Below are 19,803 nucleotides of genomic sequence, written 5' to 3'. Positions count from 1 at the left end.
CTGTGCTTCTTTTTTTTTGTTGTTTGTTTGTTTTTTTTGTTTTTTTTTTTTTCACCTGTGCTTCTTACTTACTACTCTTCTGTAACACAGGATATAACATTTCTGCTGCTGCTAAGTCACTTCAGTCGTGTCCGACTCTGTGCCACCCCAGAGACGGCAGCCCACCAGGCTCCCCCGTCCCTGGGATTCTCCAGGCAAGAACACTGGAGTGGGTCGCCATTTCCTTCTCCAATGCATGAAAGTGAAAAGTGAAAGTGAAGTCGCGTCGGACTCCTAGCGACCCCATGGACTGCAGACTACCAGGCTCCTCTGTCCACGGGATTTTCCAGGCGAGAGGACTGGAGTGGGGTGCCAGCGCCTTCTCTGAGCAACATTTCTACATCATTGAAAAACAAAACAAACCAAAACACCCAGCAATCTTGTCAGAAGACAAGTTATGTGAACCACCTAATTGTTAGACCCTTGCTTCGCTCAGAGCACATCATTTTGTTAGTATTAGACAGAAGCAGCAAAGTGTTAGTCACCCTGTCGTGCCTGACTCTGCGACCCCATGGACTGTAGAGCCCACCAGGATCCTCTGTTCATGAAATTCTCCAGGCAAGAATACTGGATAGCCATTCCCCTCTCCAGGATATCTTCCCGACCCAGGGATCAAACCCAGGTCGCCTGCATTGCAGGCAAATTCTTTACATCTCAGCCATCAGGAAAGCCACAAACATGGCCATAAATACTACACAAGTTGGACTGGAAACAGTCTGATTTATTTCGGTTGCAAGGGCACTGTAAAACTGTACAGTGCTTTGTAAATGTATTGTTGTCAACATTATTTTTTCATTTATATAAAATTGGAGAATATTTCTCAAGAGTCTGTTGGCCTCATGCAGTCCTAGGAAGGCCTGTCTCTTTTCTTGATTACTGAAATCTACAAAAGGACCAGGAGTTTATCTATAAAGATAGTAAATTGATATATTGACCCTCCATTTCCATTTCCTCTTTCACAGCCAGGAATTTCCCAACATACCTGAGTGATGACTGCTGAGAACTGCAGTGTGGCTCCTGACTTCACATTCCGAGGACTTTCAGATGACAGGCACGTGCAGCAGGGCCTCTTCCTGCTCTTCCTGCTGGTTTATGGTGTGACTGTGATTGCCAATGTCGGGATGATCCTGCTGATCAAGGTGGACCCCAGACTGCACACACCCATGTATCATTTCCTGAGCAATCTGTCCTTCTGTGATGTCTGCTACTCCTCTGCTGTCTCTCCCAAGATGCTGGCTGATCTCCTCTCTGAGCATAAAAGGATTCCACTTGACTTGTGTGCCATGCAGATGTATTTCTGGGGGACTTTTGCAGATGTGGAGTGTCTCATGTTGGCTGTCATGGCTTATGACCGTTATGTAGCCATTTGTAATCCACTTCTGTATACAGTTTCCATGTCCAGAAAACTCTGTAACCAGCTAATATCTGTTGTCTATGTGGAAGGTTTGGTAGATTCAGCAATCCACACCTGTTGTACATTTCGATTATCATTTTGCAGTTCTAATGTCATCAATCACTTTTTCTGTGACTTCCCAGCCTTGCTAGCCCTCTCATCCTCAGATACATCCATCAATGAGATAATGCTGTTCATATCCAGTAGCTGTGTTGTGGGGACCAGCATTATCACTGTCCTCCTCTCCTACACCTACATCATAGCAACCATCCTTAGGATGAACTCAGCCGAGGGGCGACGCAAAGCTTTCTCTACGTGTGCCTCCCATTTAACTGCCGTGGCTATATTTCACGGCACGCTCCTGTTCATGTATTTCAGACCCAGCTCGAGTTACTCCATGGACACAGACAAAATAGCCTCTGTCTTCTACACAGTTGTCATCCCCATGCTAAACCCACTGATTTACAGTTTAAGAAATAAGGATGTGAAAGTTGCCATAGAAAAAGTAATCAGTACTAAATTGTGTTCTGAGTGATACAGTGTTTTCAACCGAAACTACATACGTAAAGATTCTGAGAGCAGAAGCTCAGGTACTGATAGATGCTTGTGGTCTCATCATTACAGTCTTCTGGATATTCCCAATTACTTACCTCTGTGCCTAAACTGAGTGTTGAAAGTAGTCATCAGTTATCTTAATTTGTCTTCAGACTAAGAAAGGGGAGCAATATGGTCACTTTGCTATTTTGCAGAGAGGGTCTTTTTATACCTCTTTCCTTGGGTAAGCCTCCTGCGAGACAGCATTCACCGAGCAATCCCTCCACCTATGTCAATTCACCCTACCATCCTATGATTCCAGTACATTTTCTAAACAACAGGTTTAATAAAGTTGCTAAGCAATAAGGGAATATTAGTAGGTCAAATAGTTTTTTTGTACATGTTTTATGTACTTGTATCACCCTATAACTCTGTCATCATAGTATGTAAAATTGTAGAGGTAGTGAATAAATACTTTCTTATATAAATAAATTCATAAAAAATAAGAATAAATGTAAAATCATGTGTTGTATCTCAAACCTCGATAAATGCAAGTTCCTTTCCTTTCTCGTTCACCCATTATCTACTTTGATATTTATATTGCTGGGCTTCAGAATGCCATTCAAAAACACTTATTGATTAAATGAGCGAGGGCCCCTTGCAATATCAAGCAAAGGAGTCCTTGTAAATTTACCAAATACACTAGCAAGAACCCCTCCCTTTATTTCACTTTATTCTAGTATATTTCCTGTGCCTCACAGGTGGTAAAGAACCTACCAGCCAGTGCAGGAGGAATAGAGATGTGGGCTTGACCCTTGGGCTGGGAAGATCCCCTGGAGGAGGGCAGGCAACCCACTTCAGTATCCTTGCCTGGAGAATCCGATGGACAGTCAAGCCTGGTGGGCTTTAGTCCATGGGGCTGTTAAGAGTCAGGCACAACTGAAGCTACTTAGCTCACACGCATATTCACTGTAAAAGAAATATATCTCTGTTTCATGCCTCCAGCCTCAGTTGAATGAGTAAGAGACAGGGTTCACAGGGATTGGCAGATCTTCTTGAATAGTCTGTTCCTTGTAATTCTGCCCAATAATACCACTAAGCAGACTCAGAGTCATATGCACTGGACTGCTGCTGCTGCGCTGCAGAGGCTGGTGATCGTCCTGCGGAGGCTCTGTCTTGCCAATATTGCAGAGACCAGACGCGGTGCTCTTCACAGAGGCACAGAAACTCATGATTGGAAGCTGGGGGATGAAGAACCTGGATCTTCTTTAAAGGTCATTGGAAAAGACAACTCCACCTCTTGAGGTGCTCCTAGCATTAGCCTTTTGCTGTCTTATTTTTAGTCACAAAGTCGTGTCTGACTCTATTGTAGCCTGCCAGGCTCCTCTGTCCATTGGATTTCCCAGGCAAGAATATTGAAGTGGATTGCCATTTTCTTCTCCAGAGGATCTTTCTGACTGAGGGATTAAACCTGTGTCCTTTGCATTATTAGCCATTATCTCAGTTAATATTAAAAAAAAAAAAAAAGCCCAATTGCTATCTTTTAAATGAAAGAGAAAGTTATCATCTTAAGTATTGGTATACAGGAAAATAAGAAACAAACACAAGGTAATGTTTAGAATTGTATTATATTTGCAGTGATTGATATTGGCTCTCTGTGTATCTGCGACATGTACTGGAACTTTATTCTAAACAGAATTTTAGTAGTAGTCATCATAAAGAGCTGAATGTTAGGTAATTCTAGTATTTATTCCAGTAATTTATTTAAGTTAACTGCTTATTTATCCATTTATTAAAAAAACAAAAAAAACAAACAAAAAAACATAGCCCTATGTCAAGCCATCAGGACGGTTTATGTTGCTGTCATGAAAGAATCCTGTAAACACACTTTAAAGTTTGGAAACACAGTAATGGGATCTACAAGGTTTGTCCCTTAGATCCTTTTCCCTAACATTATATATCCCTTCGGTGTACATGATGTGTTGTATGTTATATACCTCACATATCATAAGCCTGAAACAACATATTAAAATGAAAATGTCAGCACGCTATTTGTCAGCAGTGACTTATTACACAAAGTCTAAAGAGGAAGAAACATGTTTTCTTGTTGTCCATAGTGCTCAGTGGCTGTCATGTCTGACTCTTTGGGGCCCCAAGAACTACAGCATGCCAAGCTCATCTGTCCTCCACTATCTCTCAGAGTTTGCTCAAATTCATGTCCATTTTGGGAATGACTCTGTCTAACCATCTCATCCTCTGGGTCCCCTTCTCCTCCTGCTTACAGTCTTTCCCAGCACCAGGCTCTTTTCCAATGAGTCAGTTCTTTGCATCAAGTGGGCAAAGTTTTGGAGCCTCAGCTTCAGCATCAGTCCTTCCAATGAATATTCAGAGTTGATTTCCTTTAGTATTGACTGGTTTGATCTCCTTGCAGTCCAAGGAAGTCACAAGAGTCTTCTCTAACACGACAGTTCAAAAGCATCAGTTCTTCACCACTTAAGCCTTCTTTATGGTCCAACTCTCACATCCGTACATGACGACTGGAAAAACCATAGCTTTGACTACACAGGTCTTTGTCAGCAAAGTGATGTCTCTGCTTTTTAATAATCTGTCCAGGTTTGTCATCCCTTTCCTTCCAAAGAACAAGCATCTCTTAATTTCATGGCAGCAGTCACTGTCCCCAGTGATTTTGGAGCCCAGGAAAATAAAATCTGTAATTGTTTCCACTTTATCTGCTTCTATTTGCCAAGAAGGTCAGTTTACATTCCAATATAAAAGAAGGGCAATGGCAAAGAATGTTCAAACTGCCACACAAATGCACTTATTTCACATACTAGCAAGGTGATACTAAAAATCCTTCTCCTAGGTTTCAACAGTACATGAATAGAGTGTCCAGATGTAAAAGCTGGATTTAGAAAATGCAGAGGAACCAGAAATTAACCTACCAACATCTGTTGCATCACAGGAAAAGCAAGATAATTTCAGAAAAACATCTGCTTAAATGACTACACTAAAGCCTTTGACTGTGTGGATCACAAAAAACTGGAAAATTCTTAAACAGATGGAAATAACAGACCACCTTACCTGCTTCCTGAGAAACCTATATGCAGGTCAAATAGCAACAGTTAGAACCAGACATAGGACAACTGATTGGTTCAAAATTGGGAAAGGAGTATGTCAAGGCTATATATTGTCATGCCACTTATTTAACTTACATGCAGAGTACCTCATGTGAAATGCTGGGCTGGATGAATCATAAGCTGAAATCAAGATTGTTGGCAGAAATATCAACAACCTCAAATATGCAGATGATATCACTCTAATGACAGAAAGTGAAGAGGAACTAAAGAGCTTCTTGATGAAGGTGAATAAGAAAGTGAAAAAAACAGTTGAAAACTCAACATTCAAAAAACTAAGATCATGGCATCTGGTCCCATCACTTCATGGCAAATAGATGGGGGAAAAATGGAAACTGACAGACTTTATTTTATTGGGTCCCAAAACCACTGTGGATGGTGACTGCAACCATGAAATTAAAAGAAGAAAAGCTATAACAAGCTTAGAGTATGAAAAAGCAGAGACATCACTTTGCCAACACAGGTTTGTATAGTCAAAATATGGTTTTTCCAGTCATCATGTAGATGTAAGAATTGTACATAAAGAAGACTGAGTCCAAAGAATCGAAGTTTTCAACCTGTGGTGCTGGAGAAGACTCTTGAGAGTCCCTTGGACAGCAAGGAGATCAAACCAGTCAAACCTAAAAGAAATCAGTCCTGAATATTCATTGGAAAGACTGATGCTGAAGCTGAAGCTCCAATATGTGGGTTACCTAATCCAAAGAGTCAAATGGTTGGAAAAGACCTTTAATTTGGGAACGATTTAAGGCAGGAGGAAAAGTGTACAACAGAGAAGGAGATGGTTGGATGGCATTCAGTTCAGTTCAGTTCAGTCACTCAGTCGTGTCCGACTCTTTGCAACCCCATGAACCGCAGCACGCCAGGTCTCCCTGTCCATCACCAACTCCCAGAGTCCACCCAAACCCACGTCCATTGAGTCAGTAATGCCATCCAACCACCTCATCCTCTGCCATCCCCTTCTCCTCCTGCCCTCAATCTTTCCCAACATCAGGGTCCTTTCCAATGAGTCAGCTCCTCGCATCAGGTGGCCAAAGTATTGGAGTTTCAACTTCAACATCATTCCTTCCAATGAACACCCAGGACTGACCTCCTTTAGGATGGACTGGTTGGATCTTCTTGCAGCCCAAGAAACTCTCAAGAGTCTTCTCCAACATCCCACCCTCGCCTTCTCCCACAGAGTCCAAAATTCTGTTCTGTACATCTGTGTCTCTTTTTCTGTTTTGCATATAGGGTTATCGTTACCATCTTTCTAAATTCCATATATATGCGTTAGTATACTGTATTGGTCTTTATCTTTCTGGCTTCTTTCACTCTGTATAATGGGATGCATGAGACAAGTGCTCGGGCCTGGTGCACTGGGAAGACCCAGAGGAATCGGGTGGAGCGGGAGATGGGAGGGGGGATCAGGATGGGGAATACATGTAAATCCATGTCTGATTCATGTCAATGTATGACAAAACCACTACAATATTGTAAAGTAATTAGCCTCCAACTAATAAAAATAAATGGGAAAAAAAAAAAAAAACTGTCTTCTCCAACACTGCAGTTCAAAAGCATCAATTCTTTGGCACTCAGCTTTCTTTATATTCTTTATATTCTATATATATTTATATGTCAATTCTGATATCCATACATGAAAAACCATAGCCTTGACTAGACAGACCTTTGTTGGCAAAGTAATGTCTCTGCTTTTTAATATGCTGTCTAGGTTGGTCATAACTTTCCTTCCAAGGAGTAAGCATCTTTTAATTTCATGGCTACAATTACCATCCACAGTGATTTTGGAGTGCAGAAAAATAAAGTCAGCTACTGTTTCCACTGTTTCCCCATCTATTTGCCATGAAGCGATGGGACTGGATGCCATGATCTTAGTTTTCTGAATGTTGAGCTTTAAGCCAACTTTTTCACTCTCCTCTTTCACTTTCATCAAGAGGCTCTTTAGTTCTTCTTCACTTTCTGCCCTAAGGGTGGTGTCATCTACATATCTGAGGTTATTGATATTTTCCCCGGCAATCTTGATTCCAGCTTGTGCTTCCTCCAGCCCAGCGTTTCTCATGATGTACTCTGCATATAAGTTAAATAAGCAGGGTGACAATATACAGCCTTGACGTACTCCTTTTCCTATTTGGAACCAATCTGTTGCTCCATGTCCAGTTCTTACTGTTGCTTCCTGACTGACTCAATAGACATGAGTTTGATAAAACTCTGGGAGATGATGAAGGACAGAGAAGCCTGGTTTGCTGCAGTCTATGGGGCTGCAAAGAGTTAGACATGACTTAGTGAGTGAACACCAAAATTTGCCATGAAATGTTGGGACCAGATGCCATTATCTTAGTGCTTTGAATGTTGAGCTGTAAGCCAGCTTTCACTCTCCTCTTTCACCTTCATCAGGAAGCTCTTTAGTTACTCTTAACTTTCTGCCGTCAGAGTGGTATCATGTGCATTTCTAAGGTTGTTGATATTTCTCCTGGAAATTTTGATTCCAGCTTGTGATTCATCCAGCCCAGCATTTCTTATGATGTATTCTGCATATAAGTTAAATAAGCAAGATAACAATATACAGTCTTGTCATACCCCTTTCCCAATTTTGAACCAGTCATTGGTTCTGTGTCTGATTCTAACTGTTGCTTCTTGACTCACATGCAGCTTTCTCAGGAGACAGCTAAAGTAATCTGGTACTCCCATCTGCTAAAGAAAATAAATAAAATAGCCTTGTTTAGGCTTCAGAGACAAAGCAGAGCAGGCCTCTGGCTTTGCTCTGACCCACCTGGACACGGCCCTGACGGGGAGTGACGGGGAGTGACTGCTGAGTGCAGGACTTTCAGCACAGAGGTAAGCTGTGGGAGGGGTCCTGAGACAGCTGAGCCCCTGGAGGCGGCCTGACCAACCAAGCCCCCGGCTTCGCCGCATTCCAGGTTTTCCATGGCAAAACAAGCAGCATTATCCTGAAACCAGGCTTGCAATTTGGTCCCAATTTGATGAATATATCCGTTTGAGTCTCCGGGGATTATAAATCGGAACCAGAAGGTCAGTCTTTGATGTCTCACCCACAGAGCAGGGCGGATGTGCTGCCTGGGACCTTTTCCCATTTGGGACTCCAGACGTGCTGTGACATGGGACTTCCTGGCTCTGTTTAAGTCTGGATGTTGGTCAAAACCCAGTTTGGTGATGTATTCTCTGCTCTTTCTATTTCTCTTTTCTTTTAATGTTAGTGTCTTGAGAGTAAGCTAGATAATTCTCTAATAAATATCTGCATTATTTATTTGTATATATTGAGTGGCTTACTTTGTTAACAAATCCTTTGAACCTGAGATGGAAGTGAAAACTTTCGGCAAAATACTATCACTTTCAGTTTTTTCCACAGTTTTTCATGATCCACACAGTCAAAGACTTTAGCACAGCCAGTGAAGCAGAAGCAGTTTTTTTTTTTTTTTTTTTAAATTCCCTCGCTATGTCCATGACCCACCTATTTTCTTTTATAACCTCAAATAATTGATTTTTTTCTCAGGATATTTTATAAATCAGTACCTCTTAATTATTGTCCAAACCCTTTCCACATTCAATGTACTTTCTTAGAGACCTAGTAAAGATATTCATACATATTAAAAATAAACTTATTTGTGTTATGCAAAATTGGGTTCTCTGGCCATCAATTACATATAAGGTGCTGAGATGCTTGGTCACTCAGTAGTGTCTCACTCTTGGTGAGCCCATGGACTGTTGCCTGCCAGGTTCTTCTGTCTATGTAATTCTCCAGGCAAAAACACTGGATTTCCTTCTTCAAGGGATATTTCTGACCAGGGATTGAACCATAGTCTCCTTCATTGCAAGTGGATTCTTTACCATCTACCCACTGTATGTTTAAGGAAAATAGACTTTACTTTTTTCCTTTCATCTAATAACGCTGTATTAATGCCTTTACAGATGATAAGGAAATCGGGAATTTTTGCATTTGCTTCTGTTTATTTTTATTTTAACATAATGATCAAGATGTGAGAGAGGTGAGTATTCAATCTGGATTTTTTTTAGGTGGGGTTCAGTTGCTTTACAACGTTGCGCTAGTTCTCCTGTGCAGGGAAACAAATACCCAAGCGTGTGCATATGCCCCCTCCCTCTCACCCCCCCGTTCCGGCACCGCACCCCTCTAGGTCACCGCAGGTACCATGTTGAGATCCCTGTGCTGTTAGGCAGGCTGCCACTCGCTATCTGCTTTACGTAAGGTTGCACAATCATATAAAGCTTACTAAGTTCCTCAGGGACGAGCCCTGAAAAGAGATGGTATCATTCACAGCACCAGGTCACGAGTGGCATCTTCAGGATCCACCTTTATTCACGTCAGAGGCAGGTCATCCAGTGTTTCAGATTTCACTACACATCCCATCATCATATCATGTTTGCAGTTCTTTGCCCTTAGGACTGGTTTTTCCAGACCCTGTATTCATTCAATGTCTGAGCTGAGCAAAGGTTACTTCACAGTGATCTATGTTGGACACACCATTCCCAAATCAGTCCAAATGCCTGAAACCACCCTAATGATGCAATTCCCTGGTTGCACCTTGCCAAGAAAGGATTTGGCTAATTAATCCCAGAGCACTTTTCTTATGTAACTCTGTGGTCCTGTCCCCAGGGCCATAGTTGAAATGGCACATTTAGCTGCAAAGGAAACAATGTCTATCTTTTGTGATGAACTCATGCACTTAGGACAGTTCCTGTTCCATATTTAGGACAAAACACTTGACTCTTATCACCTTCAGGCTACCATTCCATTCTTCCCCACCGAAAGCCAGCATTTCCCATACCCTACCTTCACATTGATCTGTATTGGAAAAATTCTACTTTTTAATTTATATTTTATATTGGGTTAGAGTTGACCAACAATTTGTCTCAGTTTCAGTTGTACAGCAAAGTGATTTGTAATACAAATCCATGTATCTATTCTTTTTCAGATTACTAGCCCATACAGGTTATTACAGAGTATTGAGTTCCCTATACTATTGAGTAAGACCTTGTTGATTACCTATTTTATACATAGTAATGTGTTTATGTTGATTCCAACCTTCTAACTTATCCCCTCCTCTGAAAAAACTACTGTTACAGATAGTTTCCACTGCAATAAATGTAACTTTAATGTAATTTATAATGCAGCATACATTTTCACTACTGAAGGCTTTCCTCTCTCTTGCTAGTTCACCCTCTCCCTGACTACTCAAACTCAACTTTGAGTTTAATACTTTATTTATATTTTACAGTCTTATTTCCTCTCTGAGTCATTTGTCAGCGTCTCATCCAGGTATCATCCCAAGAATTTTAGGCTTCATTTACCATCTCTGACTCTCATTGCATGGCCTCCTTCAGTAACCATGTGTAATGAGATTGTAACTTCAGTTCAGTCACTCAGTCGTGTATGACTCTTTGCGACCCCATGGACTGTAGTACGCCAGGCCTCCCTGTCCATCACCAGCTCTTGAAGTTTACCCAAACTTATGTCCATTGAGTCGGTGATGCCATCCAACCATCTCATCCTCTGTTGTCCCCTTCTCTTCCTGCCCTCAATCTTTCCCAGCATCAGGGTCTCTTCAAAAGAGTCAGCTCTTCGCATCAGGTGGCCAAAGTATTGGAGTTTCAGCTTCAACATCAGTCCTTCCAATGAATATTCAGGACAGATTTCTTTCAGGATGGGCTGGTTGGATCTCCTTGCCGTCCAAGGAACTCTCAAGGGTCTTCTCCAACACCACAGTTCAAAAGCATCAGTTCTTCAGCACTTAGCTAAGATTGTAACTTAGGCCAATTATTTTCTTACAGTTCATTCTTTCTACTCTGCAGTTCGTATCCCCACAAATAAGCATAACCAGTAATGGTAGTTAGGTCATATACAGAATGATAGAAGCCATGAGCTCATACTGGCAAAAAGTTAGTTAGCAGAGTTTGTTGAATCAAAACGGTAATAGCTCTCATTGATTTGATAAGTATGTGGCTCTTTCTTCAGAGGCGGCAAATTTAACTTAGCTTGAAAACCTCACTAGAAATAAACTACGAACTGGAGAAGCAGTTTCAACAACACTGTGTCTGTATGAACACTCAACTTACAGTAACTGTGACCTTCTACAAATCACTCCCTCCATGGGCCTCATTTTTTACTGGTCAAAAGAGTTATGAATGCAATAACCATTATTGAACATTCCAGCTACCACAAGCTGTATCTATGTTGATATGCCTCTATCAGTGATTTCTATTTGGAATGATTAAAAAAGTATAACAGAGGGATGGGGATATATTTAAATAAATATAAATAAATAAATATATTTGCCAATGGAAGTAAAAAATTGCATCTCCAGTCCAGTGGGTTACAGGAGGCTGAATCCCATCAATCAAGCCCAATTAACTGACCTATGCTGAATTTTTACTTTAAGAGACATTTTGTTAAAAGGGATATTCATATAAGCTGATTTTCAGCTTTTTGAGTCATCAGGGAATCAGATATTCTACACAATGGACAGGGTTGAAAAGGCAGACAACAATAAGTGTTGTTTAAGTTGTGGAAAGCCTTCCCTGGTAACTCAGATGGTAAAGAATCTGCCTGCAACAGACCCGGGTTCATTCCCTGGGTCGGGAAGATGCCCTGGAGAAGGGAATGGCACCCCACTCCAGTATCCTTGCCTGGACAATTCCATGGACAGAGGATCCTGGTGGGCTACAGTCCATAGACTCGAAAAGAGTTGGACGTGATGGAGCAGCTAATACAAGATGTGGAAAACCCAGATGATTCACACTGAAAAGTCATAGTGGAGGTGTGAACTGACATACTTTATAGAAAACCATATTAGTATTTACTAAATCTAAATTTTATTTTTAAGTCTTAAGTAGATAGTTACCTATTCAGTATTATGTTTAGGGACATCATTGGCAGCAAGGAAGTTTGTTTAGTGTCAGGGAGTGTTTGACGGGAGGATTCCTACATGCTGTCTCTCATGAGTCCTTCGTCCCTCTTCAAGCGGAACAGCACGCTGCTCCCAGGGACTGAGGTCATTGTGTGAAGCAGGCTTGGTCTCCTTTAGTAAACATTCTCTTTAGGACAAAACTGCTTAGTCTCCTTCTCCTTTCTTGAGATATGGATTGTCTCCTGACCTTGTGACTAACATTACCCCTTGTTCCCTTGGTAACGGTTGCTGTACATTTGGTTTTCTGATCTCTATCATTCCCGAAAGAAGTTTCTTGTACCACAGCCTATATATACTCATAGAAAAATCATGAAAGCACCTTTGCTCCATCAGAGCTTAGGTCCCCGTGTCTTCTCTCTCTCTCTCTCTCTCTTTTTCTGGCTGATTCTCTGGAGTGTGGAGACCCGTCGTGCTCACTTTCCTGCCCGTGCTTCTAAGACCCCCTGAGAGGGACTGGTGCCTTCGTGAGTGATGCAAGTCCTGCGTCAAGGGCTTTAATGGTCGTCTGTGTAAACCAGGGAATATCAGCCTCTTTCTCTCTTTTACTTTCTTATCGTTGACTCCTTACCACCAGGTTCTGATCCATTAAAGGACCCCAAAAGTTTAAATGTACACTTTTTATCTCAATTGTTTGTCTCCAAAGTCTTGCATTTTACATTCTACCTTCAGTCTCTCCCTCCATGCCCTCATGATTCAAAAAGGTATTCTCTATTAATGCCCAAATCTTTGGGGAAGCAATTTAGGTTATTCAACTGTCAGTAGCATACTGCTATCCATGTTACAGGTTTAGGAAGAGTTAGTCATCATGGATTGGATGGGCAGTCAGCTTTATGAAGATAAGATGGGGTTCTGTCTAAACAGAGTGTAGCCTGAGGAAATGTGGTATTCTTAGAGAAAGAGAAGCATCTGAGAAAAATATGTCTGGAAAGAAATCAGATTATGGTGATGATGGTTAACTTCCCTCCCTCCAAATACACAACAGAAAAATAGAGAATGGAAATAAATTCTTAATGAAAACAAATATATCATTTTCCTGTACAAACATGCTGAAATACTTTTAGCAATTACATAGGGTTTTTGAGATTTTTCTTGCCAATATCTGCCACAGAAGTACATTTGGTATTTTCATATTGAGGTCATCACATAAAAAAGAGAAATACATTAAGAAAAAGCATTAATAATTGTAACAGAAATCTCTTTTCTGAAAATTATTAATTTAGTTGAATTTTGTCTGAAGAATATAGACATCATGGGGGAATACTATAACAGTTAACAGTATGAAGACATAAAGAAAAATAACTGAAAATCATTTGTTTTGTATTTATTACAAGTTAAGATTAAGAAGAAATATGAAACTTACTGAATGACTGGAATGCATAAACTGGTACATGTCTTGCACATCTTTTCTTGTTTGCTCATATTTTGCATTTACACATCTGTGGCTATTAAACTAACTGCATTAAGACTGGAGGTGTAAAAAAAAAAAAGACTGAAGGTGTAGAGCTAATATATATGATTATAGTACATTTGGGGAGAATATTTATCACCTACAGGTGTCTAAAGAACAAATAGCAACCTGTGCTCAAAAGTATACAGCGATGACCCACACGTGTGATAAAACATTACAATAGATGGATAATGCAGAGATCACCTCCTCGAAACTGTCAAGTTGTACAATGTCAAGGGACACCACTTTCTTTACTTCCTATTCCTTTCCGAAACTACGACAAAGTAGTCCCCCCCATCACTTACTCTTCACCCCAACATTGATCATGTTCGTGTCCATGTGATGTAACTAAAACAGATGCCCTCCCAGGGTGACAAAGCTTCCTAGTTGTCTGCTCTGCTATCGGTCACTGTTGGATCCCTCCTTGGTTTAGAAATGGGACTTGTATGATCCATCAGTCCTCTCAGAAATCTAGGAGCTGTATGTCATTGTTTTCTGAGTTTTCAAGTGTCACTTTAACATAAACAAGCCATAACATCTGAGAGACTACTTAGAGTTACATTTTAAGACAAATTTGTTTCATTGTGCTGTATTTAGGAATCTATTTTTGAGCTATTTTTATGGAAGCAAATAAACAATGACTACAGAATTTCAGAATATTATTCCCTCTGGGCTTCAATTTCTGTTCCATATTATGAGGTTATTAGACCAGGACATATGTGATAATATGTCAAATCTATAAAAACATGCAGTGAAAATTAGATAATATAAAATGAGCATGGTGAAAAAGCAAAAATTGCAAGGTTTATGTCATTTTAACACTCTTTGCTCCTAAACATCATTTATAGAATTTATTTATTTATTTTTAGGATTTTAGTTTTATTTATTTACTTATTGGCCTGGCATGTGGCATGTGGAATCTTAACCCACACCCAGGGCACCAACTGGAACCCTCAACCTCTGTGTTAGAAGTGCAGAGTCTTAACCACTGGACCACCAGGGAAGTTCCTACATATAATTTATTTTAAGAAATAAATTATCTGGCTTTGATAAATTATGTTGTTGTTGTTCAGTTGCTAAGTCGTGTCCAACTCTTTGTGACCCCATGGACTGCAGCATGACAGTCTTCCCCATTCCTCACTATCTCCTGGAGATTGCTCAAAGTCATGTCCACTGAATCGGTGATCACATCCAACCATCTCATCCTCTGTCGTCCCCTTCTCCGTCTGCCTTCAATCTTTCCAAGCATCAGAATCTTTTCAAATGAGTTGACTCTTCACATCAAGTGGCCAAAGTATTGGAGTTTCAGCTTCAGCATCAGTCTTTCCCATGAATATTCACAATTGATTTCCATTAGGATTGACTGGTTGATCTCCTTGCTGTCCAAGGAACTCTCAAGAGTTTTCTCCAGCAAGTTTGAAAGCATCAGTTCTTTGGTACTCAGCTTTCTTTATGGTCCAACTCCCACATCCATATAAAACTATTGGAAAAACCACAGCTTTTACTATATGGATCTTTACCAGCAAACTGATGTCTCTGCTTTTTAACACGCTGTGTAGGTTTGTCATAGCTTTTCTCCCAAGGAGAGTGTTTTTTAATTTCATAGCTGCAGTCACCATCTGCAGTGATTTTGAAGCCCTAGAAAATAAAATCTCTCACTGTTTCCATTGTTTCTGCATCTATTTGCCATAAAATAATGGGACTGTATGCCATAATCTTAGTTTCTTTGAATGTTGAGTTGTAAGCCAGCTTTTTCACACCCCAATTTCATCTCCATCAAGAGACTCTTTAGTTCCTCTTCACTTTCTGACATAAGGGTGGTGTCATCTGCATTCTGAGGTTATTGATATTTCTCCTGGCAATCTAGATTCCAGCTTGTGCTTCACAGAGCCAAGCATTTCACATGATGTACTATGTCTGTTAGTTAAATAAGCAGAGTGACAATATATAGCCTAGATGTTACCCCTTTCCCAATTTTGAACTAGTGTGTTTTTCCATGTCTAGTTCTACCTGTTGCTTCTTGACCTGCATGCAGGTTTCTCAGGAGGCAGGTAATGAGATCTGGTATTCGCACCTCTTTAAGAATTTTCCATAGTTTGTTGTGATCAGCACAGTATGAGCTGAAGAACTGATCCTTTTGAACTGTGGTGTTGGAGAAGACTTGAGAGTCTCATGGACTGCAAGGAGACCCAACCAGTCCATCCTAAAGGAGATCAGTCCTGGGTGTTCATTGGAAGGACTGATGTTGAAGCTGAAACTCCAATACTTTGGCCACCTGAGGCGAAGAGCTGGCTCTTTTGAAAAGACCCTGATGGTGGGAAAGATTGAAGGCAGGAGGAGAAGCGGACGACAGAGGATGAGATGGTTGGATGGCATCACTGACTCAATGTACATGGGTTTGGGTGGACTCTGGGAGTTGGTGATGGACAGGGAGGACTGGCATGCTGCAGTTCATGGGGTCATAAAGAGTTGGACACGACTGAGCAACTGAACTGAACTGACACAATATGAAAATGCAAAAAGATGCTAAAGTGTATGTATTTAATTTTCTCACATCACAGATTTTTGGTTAATAACTGAATATACACTAAGTGGTTTTATATATATGCATAATTTATTATATAATTCATTGCAACATCAATTTTATTTAAATATTAAAAGTCAAGTACATAGAAAATAAAGTTTAGTTATCAATAGGTACTGTAGATATGTTCAGATTTTTGCTGTTTTTTCAAAATCATTACTCCGTTAATGCATTTAATGGGCTGTCTGTGTGTCTGTGTTATTATGTAAGTGTGAAGGTTTTTTCATTTGTTTTGTCATTTATCTAATGAAAAGAAAGTACAGGTATAGGGATTCATGAACTGGAAATTAGGAAGGCTTGTTGATTAGTATCATTTACCCACAGTCTGTATTTCATTCTCAATCAACTAACTAGTATGAAGCACCAGACGGTATACTACATCATGATGTCTGTTAATTATTCCTGAGAGACCAAGGATTCACCACCGAGGGACCAGACACAGAGATGGTTATATAATCTAGGTCAGGCAGGAGACAGGCTGAATCTTCCTGCAGACAGAACTGCATGCAACAACCAAGTCAGGAGTTCTGGGACAGGTACTGATATCTTTCTTGTTTCTCTGATACATATTTGAAATGTCCTTAGGTTTTTAATGCTTTTTTGAAAGAAAGCATGTTATATAAACAAAGGAATATATGAAATAAACACAAAACTTCATTTTACTTACTTTTTCCAATCTGTTCATTTTAAACCAATATATTTGTTATTTTTGCTCAGTTGCTAAGTCATGTCTGACTCTGCAACCCCACAGACTGTAGCACACCAGGCTTCCCAGCCCTTCATTCTCTCCTTGAGTTTGCTCAAATTCATTTGCACCAAATTGTGTTGGTGATGCTATCTAACCATTTCATCCTCTGTGGCACCTTTCTCTTTTTTCCTAAATATTTCCCAGCATCAGGGTCTTTTCCAATGAGTTGTATTTTTTCCAATGAGTTGGCCCTTTACATCAGGTGGCCCAAGTGTTGGAGCTTCAACTTCAGCACTTCCAGTGAATATCCAGGGTTGATTTCCTTTAGGATTAACTGGTTTGATTTCATTGCAGTCCAAGGGACTCTTAAGAGTCTTCTCCAGCACCACAATTTGAAAGTGTCAGTTCTTCAGATATACACAGATAAATATACATAGTTCAACTCTTTAGCGACCCCATGGGCTATAGCCTGCCAAGCTCCTCTGTCCATGGGATTTCCCAGGAAAGAATACTGGAGTGGGTTGCCATTTTCTCCTCCAGGGGATCTACTTGACCCAAGGATCAAACTCACATCTTCTGCATCTCCTGCAGTGGCAGGCAGATTCTTCATCACCGAGCCACCTGGGAAGCCCTACGCTCAATTCTGCTTTTCTTAAATTCTCACAGAATGTAAGGGGACAGGTATGACCTTATATATCACACAATTGGTTTTGGCAACATAAAGCAAGGGGACATAAAATTCAATTGCTCCCGCCTCCCAAGACAAGTCACTCCTAAATCAAGGATGACTGGTCTCAGAGATATTCAAGAGAAATATGGATCACATTAAAGAATGAAGCTATTAAAATTTTTAGAGCCTGGGATGGGGACACAGTTCACGCATGATTGTCTCTGGGACTATGAATATATGAGTATTTGTATCATGTGTCTTACGTAACTGATCTTGCATTGAACATATCATGTTGAGAAGAGTAGACAAGGGCAGAAGGATCCACACGGTAAACCTCACCACCTTTCTCGCCTCTCTGTCATCTGTGCTACCAGCTTCTCTACGACTGGGTCCCAGATGTTCTCCATCATCTCCCCTGTGTAACAGCAGCTCTCAGAAGGGGGGATGTTGCCCTGGAATATGACTGCCTCTCCACTCTAACAGTTCGTGCATAAGCACCCTCCCACCCTCTTATCCAAAAGCTATCACCTTTCTGCTCCAGTGGGTCTTCACAGACTCTCATATACTAAAGTTGAACCAACCTGAGAATTTAATGGGGAAATGAGTTCTTGTTGTGTTCAGAAACTTGCCATATCTCTTCCTGCTTCACACTCATGGAAGATGAAGAAATTATAAAGCAATATATTCATTATCTACATCATTCATTAACTATATTTCTCTATTACAGGATATGACACCATTCGTACATCATTGAAACAAAACAGAGATCTTGTCAGAAGACATAGGTTGTCTAATTGTGAGAACTAATTGTGAGAATCTTGCCTTCAATCTGAGGACATAAATTTCTTAATATTTGATTAAAGTAGCAAAAATCATCATAAATACTACACAAATTGATATGGAAATAGCCTGATTTAGCATAGATGAATTTGTGCTACAAATACTACAATGGTTTCCAAATGTATCATCATTATTATCATTTTATCAGTTATATTCAATTGGAAATATTTCCCAAAGGATCAGTTTAACTTCAAGGCTTCTCAGTATTATGTCTCTCTTCTTCTAATTACTGAAATATAGAAACAAATAGCAATTTAGCAATTAAGACAGTAAGATGATATTAACCCTTCACTTCCATTTCCTTTTTCATAACCAGGAGATTTCATGTGTGAGGGATGACTGCTGAGAACTGCACTGTGTTTACTGACTTCGTATTCTTAGGACTTTCTGGTAGACAAGATGTGCAGCAGGGGCTCTTCCTGCTCTTCCTGCTGGTTTATGGTGTGACTGTGGTTGCCAATGTCGGGATGATCCTGCTGATCAAGGTGGACCCCAGACTGCACACACCCATGTATTATTTCCTGAGCAATCTGTCCTTCTGTGACATCTGCTATTCTTCTACTATCTCTCCCAAGATGCTGGCTGATTTCTTATCTGAGCAAAAAAGGATTCCATACAATGTATGTGCCACCCAGTTGTATTTTTTTGGAGCCTTTGCAGATGTGGAATGTCTCATGTTGGCTGTCATGGCTTATGACCGTTATGTAGCCATTTGCAATCCACTTCTTTATACAATTGCCATGTCCAGGGGAATCTGTACCCAGCTTGTGGCTATTGCTTATATCGTAGGCTTGGTAGATTCAGCAATCCACACCTGTTGTACATTTCTGTTGTCATTCTGTAATTCCAATATCATCAATCACTTTTTCTGTGACAACCCACCCTTACTAGCCCTCTCCTCCTCGGATACATCCATCAATGAGATTGTGATGTTCACTTTTATTGGCTGTGTTGTGGGGACCAGCATTATCACCATCCTCCTTTCCTACAGTTACATCCTAACAACCATCCTTAGAATGAACTCAGCTGAGGGGAGACGCAAAGCCTTCTCTACCTGTGCCTCCCACTTAACTGCTGTGGCTGTATTTCATGGCACGCTCCTGTTCATGTACTTCAGACCCAGCTCCAGTTACTCCATGGGCACAGACAAAATGGCCTCTGTCTTTTACACAGTTGCCATCCCCATGTTAAACCCACTGATCTACAGCTTAAGGAATCAAGATGTAAAAGGTGCCCTAAAAAAAGCAATCAGTACTAAATTATGTTCTGGGTGATACAGTACTTTCATCCTAACGTATTTAAAGATTCTGAGAGATGAAGCTCAGGAAACTTGACATCGATTCTTGTAGGCTTACTAACACAGCTTCTGAATATTTTCCATTACTTGTATTTTCACCTAAATCAGTTTAGGGAACAGCCATTTCACTAAACTCTCCAAACTAAGGAAGAGTAGTATAGTAATAGGATCAGTTTGCTGTTTTGTAGAGAGGTGTTTTTTTGTTTTGTTTTTTTTTTTCCACACAGTTTTTTTGTTTT

At 40.4% G+C, this 19,803-nt stretch overlaps 2 protein-coding genes across 2 annotated transcripts; both read left to right on the top strand.

Annotated features, from left to right (window-relative positions):
* Nucleotides 1-673: 673 nt before the first annotated feature.
* On the top strand, nucleotides 674-2,788 carry LOC122450515 (olfactory receptor 5W2-like). Its single transcript, XM_043482891.1, has one exon. It carries the CDS (start codon nucleotides 1,029-1,031, stop codon nucleotides 1,965-1,967), a length of 939 nt encoding a protein of 312 aa, XP_043338826.1. The 5' UTR covers nucleotides 674-1,028; the 3' UTR covers nucleotides 1,968-2,788.
* Nucleotides 2,789-18,602: 15,814 nt separating this feature from the next.
* LOC122450518 (olfactory receptor 8U9-like) lies at nucleotides 18,603-19,541 on the top strand. The gene has a single exon (XM_043482894.1). It carries the CDS (start codon nucleotides 18,603-18,605, stop codon nucleotides 19,539-19,541), a length of 939 nt encoding a protein of 312 aa, XP_043338829.1.
* Nucleotides 19,542-19,803: the final 262 nt, after the last annotated feature.

Source organism: Cervus canadensis, chromosome 11 (genome assembly GCF_019320065.1).
Source record: "Cervus canadensis isolate Bull #8, Minnesota chromosome 11, ASM1932006v1, whole genome shotgun sequence".
Lineage (NCBI taxonomy): Eukaryota > Metazoa > Chordata > Mammalia > Artiodactyla > Cervidae > Cervus > Cervus canadensis.
The sequence above is the reverse complement of the archived record's forward strand: the minus strand, read 5'-3'. Positions and strand labels throughout refer to the sequence as shown.